The 21,288-nt window shown below is 47.9% G+C and overlaps 2 protein-coding genes across 2 annotated transcripts; both read right to left on the minus strand.

Annotated features, from left to right (window-relative positions):
• Positions 1 to 3,627: 3,627 nt before the first annotated feature.
• On the minus strand, positions 3,628 to 7,356 carry LOC1272254 (beta-alanyl-dopamine/carcinine hydrolase). Its single transcript, XM_311138.6, has 7 exons — positions 6,496 to 7,356; positions 5,493 to 5,586; positions 5,297 to 5,400; positions 4,804 to 4,902; positions 4,490 to 4,724; positions 4,274 to 4,394; positions 3,628 to 4,196 (listed from the first exon to the last, which is right to left on the minus strand). Exons 1-7 carry the CDS (start codon positions 6,580 to 6,582, stop codon positions 3,785 to 3,787), a joined length of 1,152 nt encoding a protein of 383 aa, XP_311138.3. The 5' UTR covers positions 6,583 to 7,356; the 3' UTR covers positions 3,628 to 3,784.
• A 4,552-nt stretch (positions 7,357 to 11,908) lies between these two features.
• Positions 11,909 to 20,685, minus strand: LOC1272252 (nuclear pore complex protein Nup153). Its single transcript, XM_061654984.1, has 6 exons — positions 19,599 to 20,685; positions 19,307 to 19,495; positions 15,612 to 19,190; positions 15,162 to 15,272; positions 14,574 to 14,629; positions 11,909 to 13,341 (listed from the first exon to the last, which is right to left on the minus strand). Exons 1-6 carry the CDS (start codon positions 19,809 to 19,811, stop codon positions 13,263 to 13,265), a joined length of 4,227 nt encoding a protein of 1,408 aa, XP_061510968.1. The 5' UTR covers positions 19,812 to 20,685; the 3' UTR covers positions 11,909 to 13,262.
• Positions 20,686 to 21,288: the final 603 nt, after the last annotated feature.

The following is a 21,288-nucleotide window of genomic DNA, read 5'->3' on the forward strand; positions in this document are numbered from 1 at the left end:
TTGATGTACTGCGCTGCAAGCTGCTCTTCAAAGCAAAGCACTTTAATTGCAAAGATACCCCTTGTTTATTTTAGCAATTTTAATCTCGACGTCGATGCAGCTCATTTGCAAGAATAGAATAAGGCTGATAGTTACAAAGCATACAAGTGACAAGGATACATACACTTTCATACATACACTTTCATCTGATCTGATCAACAGGGAGTTGAATTCATTTTCATCTGAATTTTTCGACAGTTTTGGGAAATCACATGCTCAGAAATGAAGTTCCCAAATAAATTTATATTAATTGTAATTGTTTTAGAAAAAGTTTACAATTACTAAACTATACTGTTGCTGACTACCTGTGTAGCACTGGAGTATGATTTTTTGTACTGAATTATGTATACGCAAAACGTTCGAGTCATTGCTATATTTTCGTATTTATTTTTTGCAATGAAAAAAAAACCGAACACACTCCGACTAATGAAAACAAGCCTTTACACGCAGATTGCAGTGTAATCAATTAGACGAAACATCTCGCGTCCACCCTAACGAACTCTACCAGTCTTAGCTGTTAAACACCACCTGTTTGCTCAGCTTGAAGTTCGTGTTTTTTTTCTTGCATTTCGGTAGTTCTCACGGCAACAAACCCCCTTGTTCCATCCACCGTTCTCGTGCAGCGGTAGCCGAAACGACATTCCTTAAACGGAGCGGCTAATATGAGTGCCAAATGTGTCACCTCGTGCTACCGTGTGGAGCCATGTCATCGAGAGATAGAGAGAGAAAGAGAACTGTAAAACAAACAAACATCCAGTGCGGGTTACGGCCGTTCGCAACGGGCCAAAGCGTTCTACATCGGCGTTACGGTGCCCCGAAACCGACCTGTCTGGTCGTTTACGGCCTTGCGCTCGAACGAGCTAATAACTCCATTACAATCATTCATCTCCGGTGTATTACATCGCCTCGGAGGCAGTGAAGGAAATAACGAATGTATGAAATCGGATCGGAGCATAAAAATAGTTTAATAAAAAAAACACGCACAGGTAGCATGCTGTTCGTGCTGCTCATGGTTAGTAAGTTATAACAGCACCACCACCTCCACCCACTCGACCACTGGACCGAGAAGCGCATTCTGACCCTTCCCCCTCCTAATCCGGACCGGTGCACCCTTGCACTTGCAAATAGTTTTACTGCTGTCCAGCGTCTAGACGCGTCTAGCGCTAATTATCATTTAAACAAACATACCGCACATACATCAGTGTCTGGGACCGTGTCTGGTGTCTTACCTCGACAATGATCATGAACATGAGCGCGCTAATGGTCAGAAGCGTTTGGTGTCGCACCTTCAGGCAGCCCCGCGCCACCGTCCACGTTCCTCCTCCCTGCACGCTCGGGTCGGGTGAAACGGAAACCGCTCGACATAAACTGCCGATCAAGCAATGAGCAAGGAGATCATACCCTCTGGCTGGCCGGGGGCCCGGTGGCGCAAAGAGATTAAATTATAACACTATTATTTTCGTATTAGCCATTCATTCATTCCAAGGGGTGCGGGATCATAGCATTAGCAAGAAAACATTGTAACTTACTGCCACTGGCAAAGGAAGCAGAATAGCGACAGAAGAGATAACATTGTTGTCCCACAAACCGAAAGGCAGGGAGAGATAACCAATCGAGGTCAGACGATTGTGGAGGCTTCAAAAAAAAAAGTTTATATATATTTGCATACGAAAGGTGCGGTCGCATTTCGCGCGCTATCTTATTTCGGAAACACGCGAAGCAAACGGTGAAATAAATTATAGCAACCACCGCATCTAGATAAGCTGACCCGAATCAGTTTGTGTTTTAGGTTTAGCAAATGGTTGTTGTCTAGTTCGAACCTCGAATAATGTCGGCCTCCCCCACCTTTACGCATATCATCCAAGCGTGAGGCACCGACCAATCAATCAGCGCCTGGAAAACATGGCCAAAATCTGTTTGGCGGATTGACAACTGCCACCAAGTACCATTGCACAAGCACATTTCCCAAACACAGACCTCCCCCACTCCCCCCATTTGCACAGCAACGGTGTTCCGGTGTTTTCGTGGCGCAAACACAGACACACACACATACACCATCAAACTTTGCGCGCTCTTCGTGACCTAGGTTAGTTAATGAATAATCTATAACCCGACTAAGTCGATTACCTTGTCGTACACTCTCTTTGCCTGCATCCGCAACTCCCGCAAGTCCCACATTCCCTCCCCATTCCTTTTCTCGGTCGAAGACACACAAATCACACGGCATGTAAATGAGCCGGCCGCGCGTGATCGTGAGGATCGTGAGGAGCAGGAGAGTGCGCTAAGCTAGGGAGTGCTAAATTGGTGAAGCCTTCAAGAACTGTTCGAAAAGTGCCTGGCAGCTAAGCGGCGGCTTACTAGTTAGGTAGGCTTGCCGTAAGGTTCGACGCAGTGGTGGGCACACTTGTCGCCCGGCATAAAAACAGTCAAATGTTGATACCAACGTATGGTTTTATGTCGCCAACAAAAAAATATGTTTTAATATTTACAACTTTCATGAAATTTTGAAGGACTGACAAAAATTTGTTTATTTATTCATAGATGTTACCACTGACGATACTTTTAAATCATTGTTGGTCACTTTCTTTTCGCTGTGTGCTCTTATTTGTAGGAAGAAAAGATAGTCCAGCATTTCAGATAGTTTCCTTTACAAAAATTGCACAGGATCATGGAACATGCTGACTGCATATCATACCTTAAGAAAAAGCTTTAGTACCTATATTATTACTCCTGGTCTGATAAGTGGGATGTGACTATCGTATGTCTATCGGGGGTAGTCCCGTGGTACATTCGTCAACTCGAACGACCCAATAACACGCCCGTAATGGGTTCAAGCCCGGAATGGACCGTCCCCCCATAGTAAGGATTGACTATGACTATCCGGCTACGTGGTATTGAATAAAGTCTTGAAAGCCTGTATAGGCCGGTATGTCCGCGTAGGACGTTTACGCCAAATAGAAGAAGAAGACTATCGTATGTGACCCGAGGCAAGGATCTTATGGTTGTTAGTGATGACTACTTTATTAATAATATTATGGGGATACTGAGAAGCAACCAAAAAACAATGGGAATCCTCTATATTTAGAAGAATATGCAAGAATCTAGTATCTAACAAGCAATAAAGGATAGAGGACCTCATGAAATGCATGCGTGTGTGTGGACGTATTGTTTAACCAGCTGCACAAACATCGTTACACTCTTTGGCTCATTATCATTTCTATGTTTATTCATATATGTATAATCGTTAAAGAAAACATGCAGTAAACGTTGAAATCAAACTTGATCGGCTGTATTCATACACGTACTAAATAAAACATTACAACATAGTTTCATGTGGAACCCGTTGCTTTGCCGCCCACTGGGTTAGATCATCCCCTAAGCAATACGACACGCGGACGGGCTATTTGTCTGTTTGTTTTTATTTTGCAACAGTAATTTGAACGGCACCATAAACGTGCGCTATCTAGAGCATCCAACTCGGGATTTAGATAAAACCGATAAAATGGAGGGCGGCCGCAAATAGTCATCATTAATTAAAATGCTATAAAACTCTCGTGTACACAGGGTATCAAGCACGTAACAGGAAAATTAAGCTCTCAAAAGACTTTTATTGGTTTAGTCTTACCCTGACACGTTGGGGAGGGGCCATAAATAATGCCATCAAATCAATTAAAGGCGCGCGCGTATGTGTGTGTGTAAGTGTTTGAAGCTTCTGGAGTGACAATGCTCCTGGGTACGAATCCATCTAATCCTTCAGCACCAGCGGCAGCACGACCAGCGGCGGCACGTACGCGGGATTCTCCGCGTATAGCGTCCACGTGCGCTTGATGCAATCAATAATGCCGACGCAGATCGTTTTCACCTTCTGGTTCTTGCCGTGGTCCCGGAACACCTTGTGCTCGGACGCAGTCACGTCGCTCAGCATCCGCACCACGTCCGCGACCGTCTTCGGCGGCGCGTACTTGGCGAACGTTTTCATCCGCTCGATGCTCGACTCGATGATCAGGCCGGACACCTCCGGTACCGGCAACCGCTGGTAGCTGTTCACGTGGATGATATGCTCGCCCGGGCTGGCGGTCAAGATGTTCAGCTGCGACTCGTCCCCGTTGGTGGCGGGCCCCATCTCCGCGTTGTGGAACAACCGGTCGCCCTCCTGTCTGTGGGGCGCGGATGGGAATAAATAAGTGAGGGAAATGTAGGCTTCAATGGTATCGATTTGCAATAAACTACTTACCTAAGGAACGTCATGTTGATGGAGCACCCATCAGCCGCACCGACGCCGTGGTCTCGCAGTATCTCTTGCGCCTGCACGAAGTTTTCCGCCGCCAGCAGGGCTCGCGTAATGAAGTGGCGCGCTTTTAAACCAAAAAAAATAACCAGGAAAAGGCGTTAACGGAATTGCGTAGGACGAATGTGCCACCGGACGCCGACGCCGGACACCGGAACTTACGTGTTTTGCCGCCGACCAGCGTTTTAGCGCTGAGCGTGTTGATCGAGAAGACCAGCCCATGATGGTTGGCGTTCATCGTGTAGCCAGGCAGGTGGCCGGCATAGCAGAGCGAGGTGAACCGTTCCTCCACCACCTTGTGCTTGCCTTCCGGCGACTCCGAGATGATGTGGGCCGACACGAAATAGAAGTGGTTCAGCACCTCGGACAGTGCGTCCTCCGTGTGGCCCAGCACAACCTGCAGAGGAAGACGCAGTAGGGAAAAATGAAACTCGCTGTAGATTGAAGAGGTTGCAGTTACGGGAGAAGGTACGTACGCAGTCGGGCTCGTTGACACAGATGGTCGAGCAACCGATCGGTTGGTTGTTACCATCCTGGCCACCGGTTATGACATCGTCTATATGCAGCAAGAACAGCTGTAACGTGCAACGGGTAACGGGAAGCGGATTATTACTCGTATGGTTTAACGGAAGGAGAGAGGGACAGGGAGAGATAAGCTAATAAGAACATGCGGCAAGGTTAGACGCTGTACGACTCGCAGTCTCGTATGTAACTCCTGGAACTCCTGCAAATAGGCTTACGCCCAGGCTAACAGGATTAGTTGCACCATTTATGGCGACTAAGCGACTAATGTGATTAGCCGTTACCGTACGGGGTTTGTTTCTGATCTTTTGGCGGTCTTGCAGTCGTCGTTGATTTACATAACCCAAGCGAATTGCGTTTCTAGTAACAATTACTGGGCCCAGAATAGCACAATGTTCTCATATTCTTGCCCTCTGGTGCGGTCGCAACTTCCTGTCCAATGATTACCTTATGGAACTCCACCTTGGCCCCGTCCGCAATACCCTGCAGCTCGCGGATGTACTGCGGGAATGATTTATTGACGCTTTCGTACGTGTCAACGTAGATTTTACCTGATAAGAGAGATAGGTTTTAGTTTTCAGCATAAGGTGTGAGCCACCTGAATTGTCTTATCTTCCAACTGCTCAGCACTCAGATTACTTACGACCATTTTCGGTGTTAAACAGCGGCAGATAGGTTTCGTTCAGCGTTACCGACTTCTCCAGAAAGCTGTGAATGATGGATGCAAAGGTGCGGCCCTGTTTTGGAGAAAGATTAACCATCAGATCCTTACTGCCTGCGGAACAGTCTCTTCAGAAGTTTAGCAATTCGGCTCAAAGTGTATAGAAACTCAATAATAAGTACATAATCACTTGTTACAGACAACAAGCGCGGGCTTTAAATGTAATTCACCCAGAAAGATCGATCATATAGATAGAGCTTCTTTGCATCAGGATTTGCAACAGATAATCAGGTGGACTCTATTTTTGCAATCGACTGCTCTCCACATTGAGTTGAGTTCATTTTTTCGATTCGAATCGTATTGAGATCAGAAAAAAGCCAAGAATAACTGAAGTCTCTTGAAGTTCTCAAGCTGTTGGGAGCGTTATATTTTGCCATTCACCAAAACTGAAGGACCTATTATAGATGTAGAGCTTCTTAATAAATGTATATGTATATGATAACTGAGGTTATTACACTTGATTATTTGCAATATCTCATCAAGTCTTTATGCCTTAAAGGGGTGGCTTCTAATTGGTAATTCAAACAGAAAACTATCTTTTTATAAAAAAAAATCAACTTAGGTTGGCAAAGGAACAGATCACTTGCAATATCTTTCGATATCTTGACGACTTAAGGCTTGGAATGTATCCTACATTGCAATTCAACCACACAAATGGATCTGCCTTGTTAAAAAATAACTGATGCTAACTGAAGTTTGCGTATCATACGTATCACTTGCAACATTCTGTACTGTCTAGATTCCTGGCTTGTGTGCGTCCTATTTTGCATACTAAAAGCTCTCTGTGCTGCCAACTCCTCCGAGGCATTCCTTACTAACCACTAGTTGCAACATCACTAGGCCGCAAGAAGCATATCGCAAGTGTCTCCAAATGGTGACCATGGGTACCAGATACTAGTTCCAGCTAAACCCAACATCAACTTACCACATCAAACCCGACCGAGTAGTGGGTGCCACGCGTGTATAGCACCGGGATGGCATCCCGGCGCTCTAGATCGGCTGGCGCTACCATCGCAAGTGCAGGCTGATTGCTTGATGCACCACTTCGGTGTGTATTGATTGGGGCTGCGAAAAATAACCGTCCGTCCGTTGGCGTTGCTTGTTGGGCTCACACTGTTCAGTATGGGTTTTTGGAAATTAAAAACGCACTTCACCACGGTACGCGATAAGACGCACAACACACACACACGCTCACTGTCCCGAGACAGCCCAACCGACAAGACGAACTGGCGCCGCGTGGCCGTGCGTTCAAGCAACGATCTGGGGGGAATGACTGAAGCAAGGCAACTGATTATGCTTCCAGCGCGATGTCGTTAGAGAAGGCAACGTTAGAATTTTTCGGATTTCGGTGAACCCGCTTGCGACTCTCACCGAACGGTAACTGGTGGTCTAGTTATGCTTCCGTCCTGTTTATAAATAATTCTACACCAACCGACTGCGCGGGGTGCCGTACCCGTTGCGATTGCCCACCTGCGCGTGTCGCGGGCCGCTGGTGCTTTGGCTAGTGCCACCCGCAAAACCCTCCAACGAAACACCGCTCCCTCTCGCTCCCGCTCGTCTTCGGGCTCCGTGTGCTCCACCATCGACAGCCCTATCGCTAAACACACACAAACCGGCACACACCGACACACAATCACACACCGTTTTAGTACGTCTCGACCGTCGTCCCATCCCCATCATCCATCATTTTAACACGAACCACGACCAACCGCGTGGTGATGGTGGTGGTCTAACAGGGCACGACGACGACCACGACGACGACGACGGTACACGATTAGCTCTGCGAAAGAAGCGCCCGTCGTCTCCGTTGCCTTCCTTCCCTTCTTCTTTATTTTTGGTTTTGTTCTTAAAGCCACAGTTCCTTGAGCAAAAGTAGAAAAAGAAACACAAGAACTCTGCGTTCTTCTCGACGGGCTCCATCTCCCAATGACTGGAGCGCAACGGTGTAGTATTCGAGGTGGTTGCGGGGAGAGGGCAAGGGGTGTTTTGTGGCAAAATTAGTCACCTGTCGCAAAACACTTTAGGTCGTGGGGGAGGGAGGGTTGCGATTGAGGGTGATGTGGGAGGAGTGGGGGGGGAGGGGGGCTGACGTGTTCTCTTCTTGCTATAAGTAATGTTCTCTCGGTTTGAGAGAGAGCGAGAGCGAGAGAGAGAGAGAGAGAGAGAGAGAGAGAGAGAGAGAGAGAGAGAAACTAAGGGCAATATCGGAAGCGAGGCAGCCCCATTTGATGCTGGTCTTCCTCTCACCCCACCACGTCCCTCCGAGGGTTGGAAATTACCAGAGGGGTAGGATGGGGTTAGGGGTGGGGGGACGGTTCGATCGAAACCGAACGTGTCGGTGGCGAGCCTCACAGAATAGCAGGTCACTTGCAGGCATTGCGTGCGGCACAATCCGTTCGCTTCCCTGACCTTACATAATGAGGCACAATCGGGTGCGGGTCTCCGCCGTTCGAAAGCAGATTAAGAATGCTGCTTGAAATGTATGCTCCATGTGACGTCATGGCTTTACCATTGACACATACACTGCTCTGCACTGCACGGAGATTTAAACATAGCTTTTGTTGCATTGAGCGACTCCATTCCGCCCGAAAATCCGGCTCGAAGGACCAGAAGCTTATCGATCTGGATCGTCCACTCAAAACAAATGGAAGCAGAGCGAGCGGAGCGTCATTCGCAGGCTTGAACCTTGGCCCACCGACACTAAGCCGACACCTTTACCGTCGCCGCCACCATCCGAGACCAACGCCGCAAACTGGGTCACACCGGGCACTGATTGCGCATATCTTGAGGCGTAGATGCGGTGGGCTAGTCGAGCCAGCATTCTAATTCAAATCAGCGCGTCGCACGACACGCGGAAATTATCGGAAAAACCACAACATTTGTACCGTACAGGCAACCTCCCACCCCTTCCTGGTGTCTGTTTGTTTTGGTCACCAAAATTCTCATCGGGTCTAATGTTTGTTTTTTTTTTTTGTGCGCCCCATGGGTCCCAAAAAACAGAAACAAAACCGTTGATAAAGCAGTACTAGCTGCGGTTAGCCACCGAAACTTCCGGCGTTTGGAGAGGTTTGTCCTCTATTAGAACAAATTATGCAGTCCAACCAGTTCCTTGCATGCCATTTTTTGAACGATACACGGTGCACTTCCGTTTTGCGTGCTTTAGCGTTCCAGGAAAGTGTGTATAGCATTAGCACACTTCTTTCTCCATTCGAGATGGAGGTGTTTCCTGAGCTCATTCCAAAAAGGGTGCACATTTTAATGGGTTCGTGTTGGGCGGCATTAGCCGCCACCCCACTCCACACTGTACAGCAGGGAGAGACCTCCAGCTCACGCGAGAGACTTGGTGGCGGCGTCCCAGGCAATCCCTGGTGCGCTCGTTGCGCTAGGCCGTTAAAGTACGCAGGACGCTCGTGCAATATTTTCGCAATCGCGGTCACGCTGGACACGTTTTTATTTTGGCGGGATAAGCCTTTACCTACGCCACCAGGCACCGGACGGGCGCAGGTCATGGTTTTCCAGTTCCGGGGCGTCCATTCTTTCTTTACGTTTATTGCCGTGCCTTTGGTCACGGCATTGCCTTCACGTCCGTGTCTCACGACAACGTCAGCACCGCCACCACCCGTCAATGTCAAGACGAATCGGATCTCTTTCGGTTCGGGCCCCCGCACGCACCGGATTTGGCGTTTTAAAACGTTGAACGTTTCCTTCTTTTTTGCTTTTGCTTTTGCTTTCGGCATAAATCCCCCGAATCGCTTTCCTGCTCAACACGATCTACCCCCGCCGATTGGCTTTTAGGTTACGGCTGTGTCGGTGTATAAAATTTGACGAAATTTGATTATTCCGTGATCGCTCAGAGACGGGGGAAACTGCGAAGAACAAAAAAAAACAAATGGCACGACCCATAAAATGCAGAGTATGATGATCTCATTAATTTAACTCGTAGTTTTTGGTTTTTGTCTGTTTTGAGCCCAGAGAAGTTATTGCCATATGGGGCACAGCGGGCGGGCGATTGGGAGGTGGTGGACATGTTGGGATTTGGAGTCATAAGCTACGGATACGGGAAGTAAACTTGTTTGGTCGTTTTAAAACACGCTAATGCGCGCGTTAGAAGGGCGGGGGGAGGGGGTGGAGGTCGCGTGATGTAGCTTTGTGTCAGTGTGGCGTGACACACAAACGGGCAATCGTTTAAGATGCCTCCAAAGACTTGTGGCGTAAGTCTGTGTCAAGCTACCACCACGGCCTGCTAGGATCGCAGCAGACGGCGGTAGTGTCTAATCGCGGGAGGGTGATGAAGCAGAAGTGTTAATGAAACTGCCATCAAGGTCGCACGATAGCTTCACAGCTTCCAACTTTTGGGGAGGGAATGGGTCATATTAGCCCTCCCCAGTTTGAATTTTGACCACAAATTTATCATTCTTCTCTTGTCCTCCTTTTTTATGACGGTCCCACCAGGGCGCAGGGGGGGGGGGGGGGGGGGCAGATGGGGGTGATGATGTTGATGATGATACTGCTGAAAGGCATCACACAACAGATGGTAACAGCATATAACAAAGCAAAAAACATATAATACATCACAAGCAAACATTCAAACAACAAGCAAACAACAGGAACAGCATGATAAGGGGTTGTGTGTGAGATGCAAACGGCTCACCTTGTTGTGGCGTTGTAGACGACGATCACGACGGCGTGCTTTTAGGGGACGCACTAGGGTCAGGGGGGGGGGGGGGGGGGCCTGAGAAATGGGAACAACGGTATTTTTGAAATTAGTGTTTCTGCATTTATTTTCATATCTTCCCGTGTGAATGGAGGTCGAGGGAGAGTTGGAAGGATTGATTTTTTTTTTTTTGTTGACATAATGTATAGATAGACACAGTAGAATGGGGCGTCCTTAAACATATATTTGTGATTTTTTTTTCAATTTTGAAAGATTGAAATTGTTACAAATCCATTTCGATTGCATTTGTGTGTTTGAAATAGCATTGAAAAGAACGGTAATAATGGAATGCTTGATGCTCGCAGTGGCATGTTTAAAATCGTTTGGAGGAAAATTGCAACGTTGCGAGTTGTGGGGGAGCTCAACTTGTACGACTTTTGTCCCAACGCCTATTGCTAGTTTGCCACGTTTTATGAGTACTGAAATGATTACCGGATTACATTACTTGATATCAGAATAACACCATCTGATTGTCTACATTCGCATTCATCAAAAAATTGTCGATTTCAATAAATCGGTATGAAGATGAAGGACGAAGGACCAAATTTGACAATGCTTTCTATTGTCAGTTTGCCAGTTAGAACGGCCCATATCTCAACCTAATTAGGTAAAGATAAGATATTTGGGATGGTAGGCGTCACATAGAATACTTGGAAACCCCTTCAAAATAGAACGTTTAGAGCTCCCGATATCCGATTATTGAGCGCTATCATGAATAATTCTATAAAGGTGGGAGCAGGTTGGACAAAAGTTTGGGAAGACAAACGAGTACCCCGCTTAACGAGTGTTTCGCATGAGTAGCACAACCATATTAAAATGTTCAAAACAATAGCTAATAACACACCATATGACAGATGGCCTTCACCTATGATAGTTTGCACGTACCAAGTTCGTAGATTTCCTATAATGTGACCTTGACGAACTAGTTAGGGGACAACAGCTTGCAATTTGAATATCGATGACACACAAAAAATGCAACTCTCTACACAACTCTGACGAAAACCATGGTACTGTGACGAGATAATTGAGCATCTTTTGCTACCCTTGCTACCTCGCCTTAGTTTGAACGTTGAAGGTATATATATATATTTATATATATATTTTTTTTGACAAATTTTCTACACGCAAAAGAGACGAAATATCTATTGCGACAACCTTAAAATCATTGCTTCGATCACACGAAGGTGATTGTGATTTACGGCCCACCGGAACCCGAATGCCACAGGTTGTGTTTAACAGACCTCCAATTTGCTTGCAGCTGTTTGGAACTGTTTCTGTGTAAGAATCGGTGGAAATTCCTGGGCAAAAAGTTTGCCCGAGGCTGAAGTTAGTTCTTCGTCGTGGGTCCTAGCATTTGATGCCTAGGTGCAGTCGTTAATACGCTGCAATGATGCACATCCAGCAGCATGGACGTTCTTGGTTGGATTGGTAAAGTGCGTTAGAGAATGTATTGTAAAACCACAGATATGCTACTCCTGAAACAACGTGGAGCAACTCGCTATTGCGAAAAGGAATTGTTTCTTATTCATTTCAACTCAGTTTAACATTCCTGCTACAGTTTGAAATAGTTACATAGAAAATATTTATGAATAATAGAAAATAATTGTTACAATAACAACAATCCTTGCATGCAATGTGTCGGTTCCTTTTTTCTTTTTTTATTAACATGCGCAAATATAACAATACCGAAGCCTAGGGATAATAATTTGTAATTTCATTCCATTTCATTCATGGTTCAAATTATATTTCTCTTTTTGTTGAACGAATCTCTTTTTTCAAACAGTTTTGAAAATTACAAAAAAAAACCCAAACAATGTAGTAAAAGGAAAAATCTTTGATGAACGTTTCATACCTCAAACTCCGTTGCATGAAATGCAATATATACTATAAAATATAAGTGAAAATGTTTCGGTAAGCTGTCCTGTTTCTATTTGTTGTGGCTCACTCCCGCCATTCCGCCCCTATCTACCTTCTCCTTATCTTTTTCTTCGCATCTTTCGCGCACTCTTCTCCTCTGTCTGTCTTTCTATACTTTAACCGGTTCCTTACATTTCTTACTAGTCTACATATTTTGATACAGCAACTTTACTAGCCCGTACTCGTTTTGTCAACAAACTCTCTTTCGCATCCAGTGTCCTGCACCACAGAACATTCACCATAGCACAGCTTCGCTTCCCTTCACTTGGCTCCTTTCAGTTTCCTTTAGTTTCGCTGCTTACCTATTGTTTCCCTTTTCGCTTGTTGGTTTCAGCCCTGATAATATAAAAGCGTCTTCCCATTCACCGGCTAACGTAAGCGCCAAATAATGACGTCTTGTTGATATTTGTATATATCGCTGGCTCACTTCAAAACTGCGCCAAACAAAAAGAGTTTGATATCTTTCGACAGATGCACCTGCTGTGGCCATAACACCGGACGCCAGAGCGTAACAACTGATCTTTCCAGCACCCACGGTACTGTGATGACGACCAGTCGGCTGTTTTAATCTATGCATCGTCTATACATTGGAACTTTTTTTCCATACCATGTATATTACCATCGTCCTACCCCATGTTCTACGTATTTCGTAGCATTTCTGCGGAATGCGTTCACCTCACGGCGGTAACTCAATCGCGCGAGAGAGGACCGTCACACCTAGCCGCCGATATATGGGTGACTGGTACTACTATTCAGTTACTGGCGGCCCTTCATAAAAGATCTTAAATCAGCCGATTCGCGCGATTGAGGCTCTGGTGTCAGTGTCCTAGCAAATCGAACTAGCACCAAAACCTCTTCCGTCTGTTGCTCTACGCTTCCTTGTCTGTCTGGTTTGCTTCTGGTTTCTCTACGTACTTCCAAATTTCCTTATAATTATGTCCTAATCACTCAGATTCCTACCTATCATCTAGTTCCATATCGCACGCCTACGCACTCTCATCGTCGGTTGTCTCTTTCACTCATAGATTCAGCCATCGAGTGCCGGTATGTCGGTTGCTGGCTTACCGTGGCTGCAAACGCCGCGAGGCCCGAATCATCTTCCGCCTGGCAATTTGATGTGATTGGCCCGCCGATATTTGCCTGAAAAGGTACAAATTGTATGTTCAATTACTTCAAATTGTTGTTGTTACTTAAATTAAATGTTCAAAGCTTAAATGACATTCGAAAAAAAAATAATTTTCATGGAAAAATGAAGGGGGGGGGTGAGAAATCCAGTAAATGAAAGTTAATAGGGAATGAAAGTGAATCAAATAGTGCCACAAAAATACAGCAAATACAACAGCAAACAACAGTTTGGCACTATTGAATACAAATAGACAAACAAGAAGTTAATGTGTGCAGAACATAAAACCACAATCGGCAGTACAATGGAACGAGCTACAAACTAAGGTTGGGTTAATTTTATTAAAACCAATGAATTTTTTTGCTATGTTGTGGAGTAGAACGTACACGACGAAATCTAGAACTACAGCCGGTATTATGATGCCCAAGCGTATACTACTTTTGATTTTGATTTTGAACACATGATAATTTGGTAAGACCTGTTGAACTATGTTTATGACAACATAATTACACGAATATTACGTGTTTGATTCGAGTTATTTCTCCTCCATCTATCTGCTGCTTTACGGTGGCTTTCAAATTGCAGAAACTGCGATCTTAAATCCTTCCCCAGGTGTGCAAATGATTATATAAATGTGTAAAATGAACTTAAAAGTAAAACGAAGTAGTAGGAATGTAGTGTCCATAGATGAGAAAATGTGACGCACAGCTATTGTCTTTCATACTTGATGCAGCCGTTAACCTTTGCAGACGTGTTAAGCACACAACATAGTGTAATATGTTCGTGTTTCGAATTTACTTTTGCTCCATTTTTTGGTTAAGGTAAATACAATCTTAACGATTCTTTCTCCCTTTCAAGTCCCTTTGAACAAAATGAGATCATTACGTAGGTCACAAACGAATTATACAACATATAGCAAATGTGGAAATGTAGTAGCTACATACGTCAATCAGTAGCCATTTGAACAAGATTCAACCTTCGCATAGTAGTTTCTTCGTACCACAATAACTACGAACGTATAACATGTAAAGCGATATTAGTTAAAAAATTAAAAAAGCCAAACACGCGGCGCAAATATTAGTGATAATTGTGATGACAAATCTAACCTCAACACTACTGGATACTGGATGCAGGGGACGAAGGATAGAATCATAAAATATATACACTGTGGCACAGAGCTTGTGAACGGTCAGGATGTGTAATTGCGTAGAGAACATCTCTAACTACTTATCAAGAGCCAGCTACTTACGCGCTTGGGTTGGGTTGTGATTTTCCGCCGAATTGGAATACTGGATTAGACTCAGCCTGCATATTTTAGAAGAAAAAAAAAGAAAAAAGTTTTAAAACCATCATTAACGTTGTTACACGTTGAGCCTCTTGGTTATGTGCGGCTCTTGATGTGGGATGAATTTTGAGTTGTGTACTTTTGATATAGCTTGGTCATGCATAACTCACTCAAGCAAAAACATCAAGAAGAACTGGAAAAAGCAACGAAATGGAATACTATATATTCCATTTTTCCATATATAGCTATCAACATTTTGTTTAAAACTTAACCAGACAGTGTTTTTAATTATTTTTAAACAATATGGACTACCCATGGACTACTGGCATAGACTATACGGGTTGCTGAATCGTTAACAACCATACCCAAAACTGAATTTTAAAATTCATTGCGAACTCATCACCTCTCCCATCGTCAGTGAAGTAGAAAAAATAAATCGACAATGACAAATGGATCGGATTGTGTAATAATGTCAAAATCTTGAATGGTAATATCCTGAACTATTCGGCTCTGTAAGATGGACTTCTATTGCTCAGGAGCGGCATGCCATACCCAATTACTGGTTGTGGTGAAATTAAAGTTGACCGGCGTCGATGACGGCAATCCGAACAGGCTGGTAGGAGCGGCATTACTGTCTCCGGTAACGCTGGTCGCGGTCGCGAACTGTAATTAGAAAATAAACATTGACATAAGAGAAGATAACACTATATAGTTAATTTTAAAGTAAAGTTAACATTCCAGTCAACTGTAGATCGACCAAGGATTGTATTAATCCTGGTTTTTGCCATCCAAACTACGGTCTAAGGCATACTGCTTGCGATGACCTTACATAATAAATCATTTATCTCGAATATTTTAATCAACATGTATTTTTTCCCTTTTTAAGCCAAAAATCAAGCTTCTAAAGTAAAAAGTATATGATACATTAGTATGTTTTGCTATCACGATGAAATTAGCTAAAAGTATCGTCAAATAGCCCTCAGCAATAAAAACTAAAATTACCTGTTGCTGTTGCGCCATTGAGCTGCCACTGTTCGCCAACGGTTGGAAGCTGACGGCGGAAGGAACTTTAGGGCTAGCACCGAAAACGAACGGCTGGGCGGCACTGGTCACGGTGGTGCTAGTGTTCGTGAAGGAAAAGCTCGGCTTGCTGCTGCTCGCTTCCGGCACTACCGCTGCGGCCGGTGGACACGGGTGGGAGCTGTTCGCCGGTGCACCGAACGAAAACAGGCCCGCTGGGACTGGTGCTGTAGCTGGTGCTGGCGCTGGCGCTGGCGCCACACTGTTGGAAGTGCCACGATCTACCCCGTTGAAGGCACCGAACAGGAAGCCGCCCGTCCGCGAAGGGGTGGAGGTGATCCCCGCTGCTTTCACCTCCTTCGATTGGGTGTCGATTGTCGTGGAGTTGGCGGCAGTGTTTGGTGTAAACGATGGCATGCCGAAAGTGAATTTAGGAACGGGCACGGCGGCTTCGCTTGCCTTGCCAGGGGCGCTGCCGGCCCCACCACCACCCGGTCGGTCCTGTTCGCAGCAGAGACATCGGCCGTGCTCTATCGGGTTCTGCGCAGTGCACGTGTCACACACCCACGTGCTTGCCTTCATCTTTTCGACGATCGACTGGAAGCCATCCTTCAGCTCCGGCACCTTGCTGAACGGTGAATCCGCCGCCAACATTTTTTTCCATTCGATCGACGTGTGTGGCTCACTGTCTTGCGAAGAATTTTTCGCGGGAGGATGCTGCTGTTGTTCTTCAGGTTTCTTCGCTGGCTTTGCGCTTTCGCACGCCATGCACTTTTGCTGCTCGGGCTCGTTCCGGATCATGCACATGTCACACACCCATTTGCCAGCTGATTCGGCCATCAGTTCCTGGAACGAGCGAACAGGCTGCGTGGTGCTTGTTAAAGGTTGCTGCTGCTGCTGCTGCTGTACTGGCTTTTTCGCTGGCTTCGCACTTTCGCACGCCATGCACTTTTGCTGCTCGGGCTCGTTCCGGATCATGCACATGTCACACACCCATTTGCCAGCTGATTCGGCCATCAGTTCCTGGAACGAGCGAACAGGCTGCGCGCTTGATGAAGGTTGCTGCTGCTGCTGTACTGGCTTCTTCATCGCAAGCCACAACTTCAAATCGCTCGGTGTTTGCGGTTCGCTGTCGTGAGTAGCATTTTTCGCGGGAGGTTGCAGCTGCTGTTCTGGCTTCTTCCCTGGCTTCGCACTTTCGCACGCCATGCACTTTTGCTGCTCGGGCTCGTTCCGGATCATGCACATGTCACACACCCATTTGCCAGCTGATTCGGCCATCAGTTCCTGGAACGAGCGAACAGGCTGCGCGCTTGATGAAGGTTGCTGCTGCTGCTGTACTGGCTTCTTCATCGCAAGCCACAACTTCAAATCGCTCGGTGTTTGCGGTTCGCTGTCGTGAGTAGCATTTTTCGCGGGAGGTTGCAGCTGCTGTTCTGGCTTCTTCCCTGGCTTCGCACTTTCGCACGCACAAGGTTGCTGCTGCTGCTGTACTGGCTTCTTCATCGCAAGCCACAACTTCAAATCGCTCGGTGTTTGCGGTTCGCTGTCGTGAGTAGCATTTTTCGCGGGAAGTTGCAGCTGCTGTTCTGGCTTCTTCCCTGGTTTCGCACTTTCGCACGCCATGCACTTTTGCTGCTCGGGCTCGTTCGGGATCATGCACATGTCACACACCCATTTGCCGGCGGATTCGGCCATCAGTTCCTGGAACGTGCGAGCCTTCGGTTCGAAATCTTGGTCTAAACAGCGTGCCGGCGATGCAAACGTGAACGTAATCGTAGGCGACGGGTTAAACTCCAGCTCCATTGGTTCACCCAGCGCAACAGGCGAAGCAAAGGTAAACTGCTGCACACCTTCAATCGGCGTGCTGGACCGGCACAGCTCCTTCACTTCGTATTCCTGCTCCATCAAATCCGTATCGTCCCAAGCCTCCTCTTCGCTCTCCCCGTGCTCTTCTCCTGCTTCTTCATGCTGCTCTTGCTGCTCTGTCTCACGCTTGTCCTCTGCACCCACCAGCTGCTCCTGCTCATCATGCGTTGGCGTGGTTTCATTTCCATTTACCGCCTTCCGCTTCACCTCCGCTGTGACCGGCTGCGATGACAGCGGATTCCATCTAAACCGCGGCAGACCGCGAAGATGCTCGGGGTTAGGTAACGGGTGGGCTAGTTGCTGCTTCAGCTCTTCCGGCGCCTTGGACGCTTCCAAGCTCGGGCGGGTCTCGGAGGCCAGGTTTCGCCGCTCACTCGGACTTGCTGGCCGGTCAGCGGGCAGCAGCGGTACGTCGTACTCCATCAGGGGTACGGCCGGCGGCCGTGGCACATACTCCACCGGTTCGTTCAGGATGGACGCCGACTTCTGCTCGCGCATGATCTGCAACATTTCCAGTATGCGCGGGCTGTGCACGTCCGGGTACGGGTAGGCAATACGGTTCGTCTGCTTCGAGCGGTCGATCAGCTCGTCCAGTTCCCGCCCCAGGCTCGAATTGCTCAGGAATTGCTCCGGCACTGGCTGGCCATTTTTCTTGTTCGTCGAAAACGTGTCCAAGATGTGCCTCATGCGCTGCGAAGTCGACGAGATTTCGGGCGCTTTCGGTGGTTCCGCACCCGCTTCTCGCCGTCTGCCCGTGCCGGTGGCCGCGTCTTGCCTTACGACCAGCGTCGAATTGGACGGCTGCGCCGACCGCTGCACCATCACATTGGTGGCGAGGGTACGCGCGGCCGACGCGCCACCGTACCGCGTCAGGCCGTCGTAGAACGGTGATCCACCGTACTCGGGCGGTATGCGGCCGCTGCTGAGCGAGGAGACGGACCCGAACAGGGTCCGGTTGAAGGAGGGCCGTCGGGAGGAGACGCTCGATTCGGACCCGCTCGAGTAGAGGCTCTTGGCCGGCTCGTCGTGGGACGAGAAGAACGCCTTCGCGACCGCTCCGCGCTGCAGGCTCTCCATCCGCTGCCGGTAGTGCGCGTTGCCCAGAAAGCTCGTCATGCGGCCTGACGCATCGGCCAGCCCCTGGCCAAACTTGGACGCTGCGAACGGTCTGGCTGGCTCGCCCGCCGCGCCGTCCTCCGGTTCCGCGCCCGACGTGACCGTTGCCGTCGGCAGGGTGGAATGGATTGAGTACGGGCGGAACACGCTGTCCGACGATGCCACCGACGCAGGCCGCCCGAACAGGGAAGTGCGCCCAGTGGGCCGACCATCGTTGCGCGCGTTTCGGTACTGCCCGACCGTGGACGTGGCACGCTCCATCCTGCCCGTTTGCGCTACAAATCGATCGAACCGATCGGTCTGGGTGTGTTTCGAGGAACGGATCGGTGCCCGGCTGGCCCGCATCCCGATCGTGCTGCGGGGCAATGGAGCGGCGGCCACCGACAGTTCGACCTCGTGCAGCCGGCGCCGTTTCGTAACCATCTCGTAAGTACGGGCGTTCCGATGAGCCTTGGATACCTGTTCCTCGTCATTCTCATCCGCATACTCCTCCTGCTCCTGCTCCATCACTGCCCGCTCTGTCCTGTCCTGGTCCTCCTCATCCTCCCCCTCCTCCTCTTCCTCCTCCTCCTTGTCCTGAGAGCAAAGAAACGGGGCAAATACAAACACGCACACACACATGCAAGGTTTATTAAACATTCACCAAGCGTCAAAAGCGAAGCGCCAGACGGGCGTATGGGGAAATACGTTACCACGATGGAAGAGCGCGGCCGCTTCCGCGGTTCCGCTGCCAGCTGTTCGCGAACCTGCCGGCCGGATAGGTCCACCTCGAGGCTTCTCTTGTTTCTGCCCTGCTTTGGCGACACTATCTTCTCCTTGGCATTGCGCACCAGCTTCGACAGGTTGGACAGGAAGTTCGAGGCAATTTTGCCGACGAGTGACTGGAACAAGGGTACAAACGTAAGAAGGTTGTTTTTCGCCAGAACATCCGCCGTCTAAAATACTGCTCCACCCATCCCACCCGTTTTCTGCTCCTCCACTTACCTGATCCTGTTCGCTCGTTGTGCTGCTGTTGATGGTATTGGTGTGATTTCGAGAATTACTACGATCACTGTCTGCTTCCTCCATGGTGGCGGCGAGCACCGGACGACCGCTCCGTCCCGTTGGCGTCACCTCGTCCTCCTCCTCGCAGTCGTCGTCCTCCTGCGAGCGCTGTTCCGTACGGCGGGGCGACGAAACTTTGCCCATGTACGACATTTTCTAACCCACCACAGCCGCACCACACGCACCAGACTCTTCCTTCTCACTCACTCAATCTCGCTCTCGATCTCGCTCTATTCCGATCTCTTTCTCGCCTTCCGGCACGAAGGGAAATGGATTCAGGCAGTTGCTAGTTGTGGCGGCCGTTTTTCAACGAAACCGTGACGCTTGTTGATTGCTGGATGTGGGGGGTTGTTGAATTGTGTGATATGACTGTCTCCTGTTTCGCTTCTCGCTCCGTCTTTTGTCTATCGTAGGCGAGCTATCGCGTTACATCGAACACGGGACAGGACCGAACATGTCAAGAGACATGTCAAATGGAACGCAACCAACTCACGATCCCGCACATGCACATGTACACTCAGGCACACACACACACACAAACGTACTCACGCACAAACCCTACTGACAGTGGTGCTTGCTTCCGTTTATTTCCGAGGAAGATGCACGCACTCGCTCAAATCAACGCTCTCAATGCCGGCAACCACCGTGCACGAGGAACCCAAATTAGAAGGAAAGATGGACAAAAAACGCGGGGCTTTGCTAGAGACACGCACGCACGCATACACACACACGCACACTGACAAACACACACAGGCGCGCGCGCTCCCCTGCACGCACGCGTCACCGGCACACACAACTAGCACTGGGAAGTATCGGGAAAAGCGCACACGCTTGCGAAACTTCGACAATTGTTGCTGCACTGAAACAATTTTAACCAGTGCGCCCGCTTTTCGGCTGTCTTAGCTGGCTTGAAGCTAAAAATGGCGACAAAATCACTTGGGCGCTACCAGCGAACACGAGCGTTTACGAGGAAATGATGGTATCGGTCCGCTATGACAGAACTGGTCCAGGGAGCGGATCGAGAATGTCACTGACAGCTGTCAGCGGCGTTGAGCGGTGGGTGCTGGGACATTCTAATTATTTCGCTACAAAACTGTGGATCGAGAGAGTACTACGCAATGGAGGGTAAGTTGTGGCTAATTTTGATTTTTAATGTTTATACATTTTTCTACATGATACATTCTGGAGTATCATTTTTTAGTCGGGGTATTCTTGGAATCTGCCGTGGATCTAGTACTATAAACGGATACAACCTTGCTGGCAACACTGGAAGTGCTCGAGCAGCACAAATTTGCACTCGATTTGCAAGGTTTCTACACGATAGTCCGACTTGGGTGTTTAAAAAATCGCACGTTACGATGGAGCTAAGAAAAAATTGAATTGGCAGTTTATGGAGAACGATCAATTATAGTTTGCATTTTTGCCGTCTAATAATCGTAGAAATAGTATTAGAAAGTAAGAGAATCTTCTTTGACTTCATTTTAGCGATTAAAATGGATTTTTTCAATATCATTTTAAAAGTTTGCTCTCGGCGCTTTTCAGAGCTTCTACACACACCAGCGTGAGAAACCGGTTGTCAATTCTCTCACAGCCATCTCTCTGCTGCAGTCTCGGAGTATGTAGAAACGCT

The sequence above is a fragment of the Anopheles gambiae genome, chromosome X (genome assembly GCF_943734735.2).
Source record: "Anopheles gambiae chromosome X, idAnoGambNW_F1_1, whole genome shotgun sequence".
NCBI classification, from domain to species: Eukaryota; Metazoa; Arthropoda; class Insecta; order Diptera; family Culicidae; genus Anopheles; species Anopheles gambiae.

Coding starts and splice junctions, on each gene's coding strand:
- LOC1272254 (XM_311138.6), bottom strand. CDS start 6,582: ATGGTAGCGCCAGCCGATCTAGAGCGCCGGGATGCCATCCCGGTGCTA. Junction 5,401..5,492: donor GTTTAACACCGAAAATGGTC/GTAAGTAATCTG, acceptor CTCTCTTATCAG/GTAAAATCTACGTTGACACG. Junction 4,725..4,803: donor GTGTCAACGAGCCCGACTGC/GTACGTACCTTC, acceptor CTTCCTCTGCAG/GTTGTGCTGGGCCACACGGA.
- LOC1272252 (XM_061654984.1), bottom strand. CDS start 19,811: ATGTCGTACATGGGCAAAGTTTCGTCGCCCCGCCGTACGGAACAGCGC. Junction 14,630..15,161: donor TCACCACAACCAGTAATTGG/GTATGGCATGCC, acceptor TAAAATATGCAG/GCTGAGTCTAATCCAGTATT. Junction 13,342..14,573: donor TCACAACCCAACCCAAGCGC/GTAAGTAGCTGG, acceptor GTACCTTTTCAG/GCAAATATCGGCGGGCCAAT.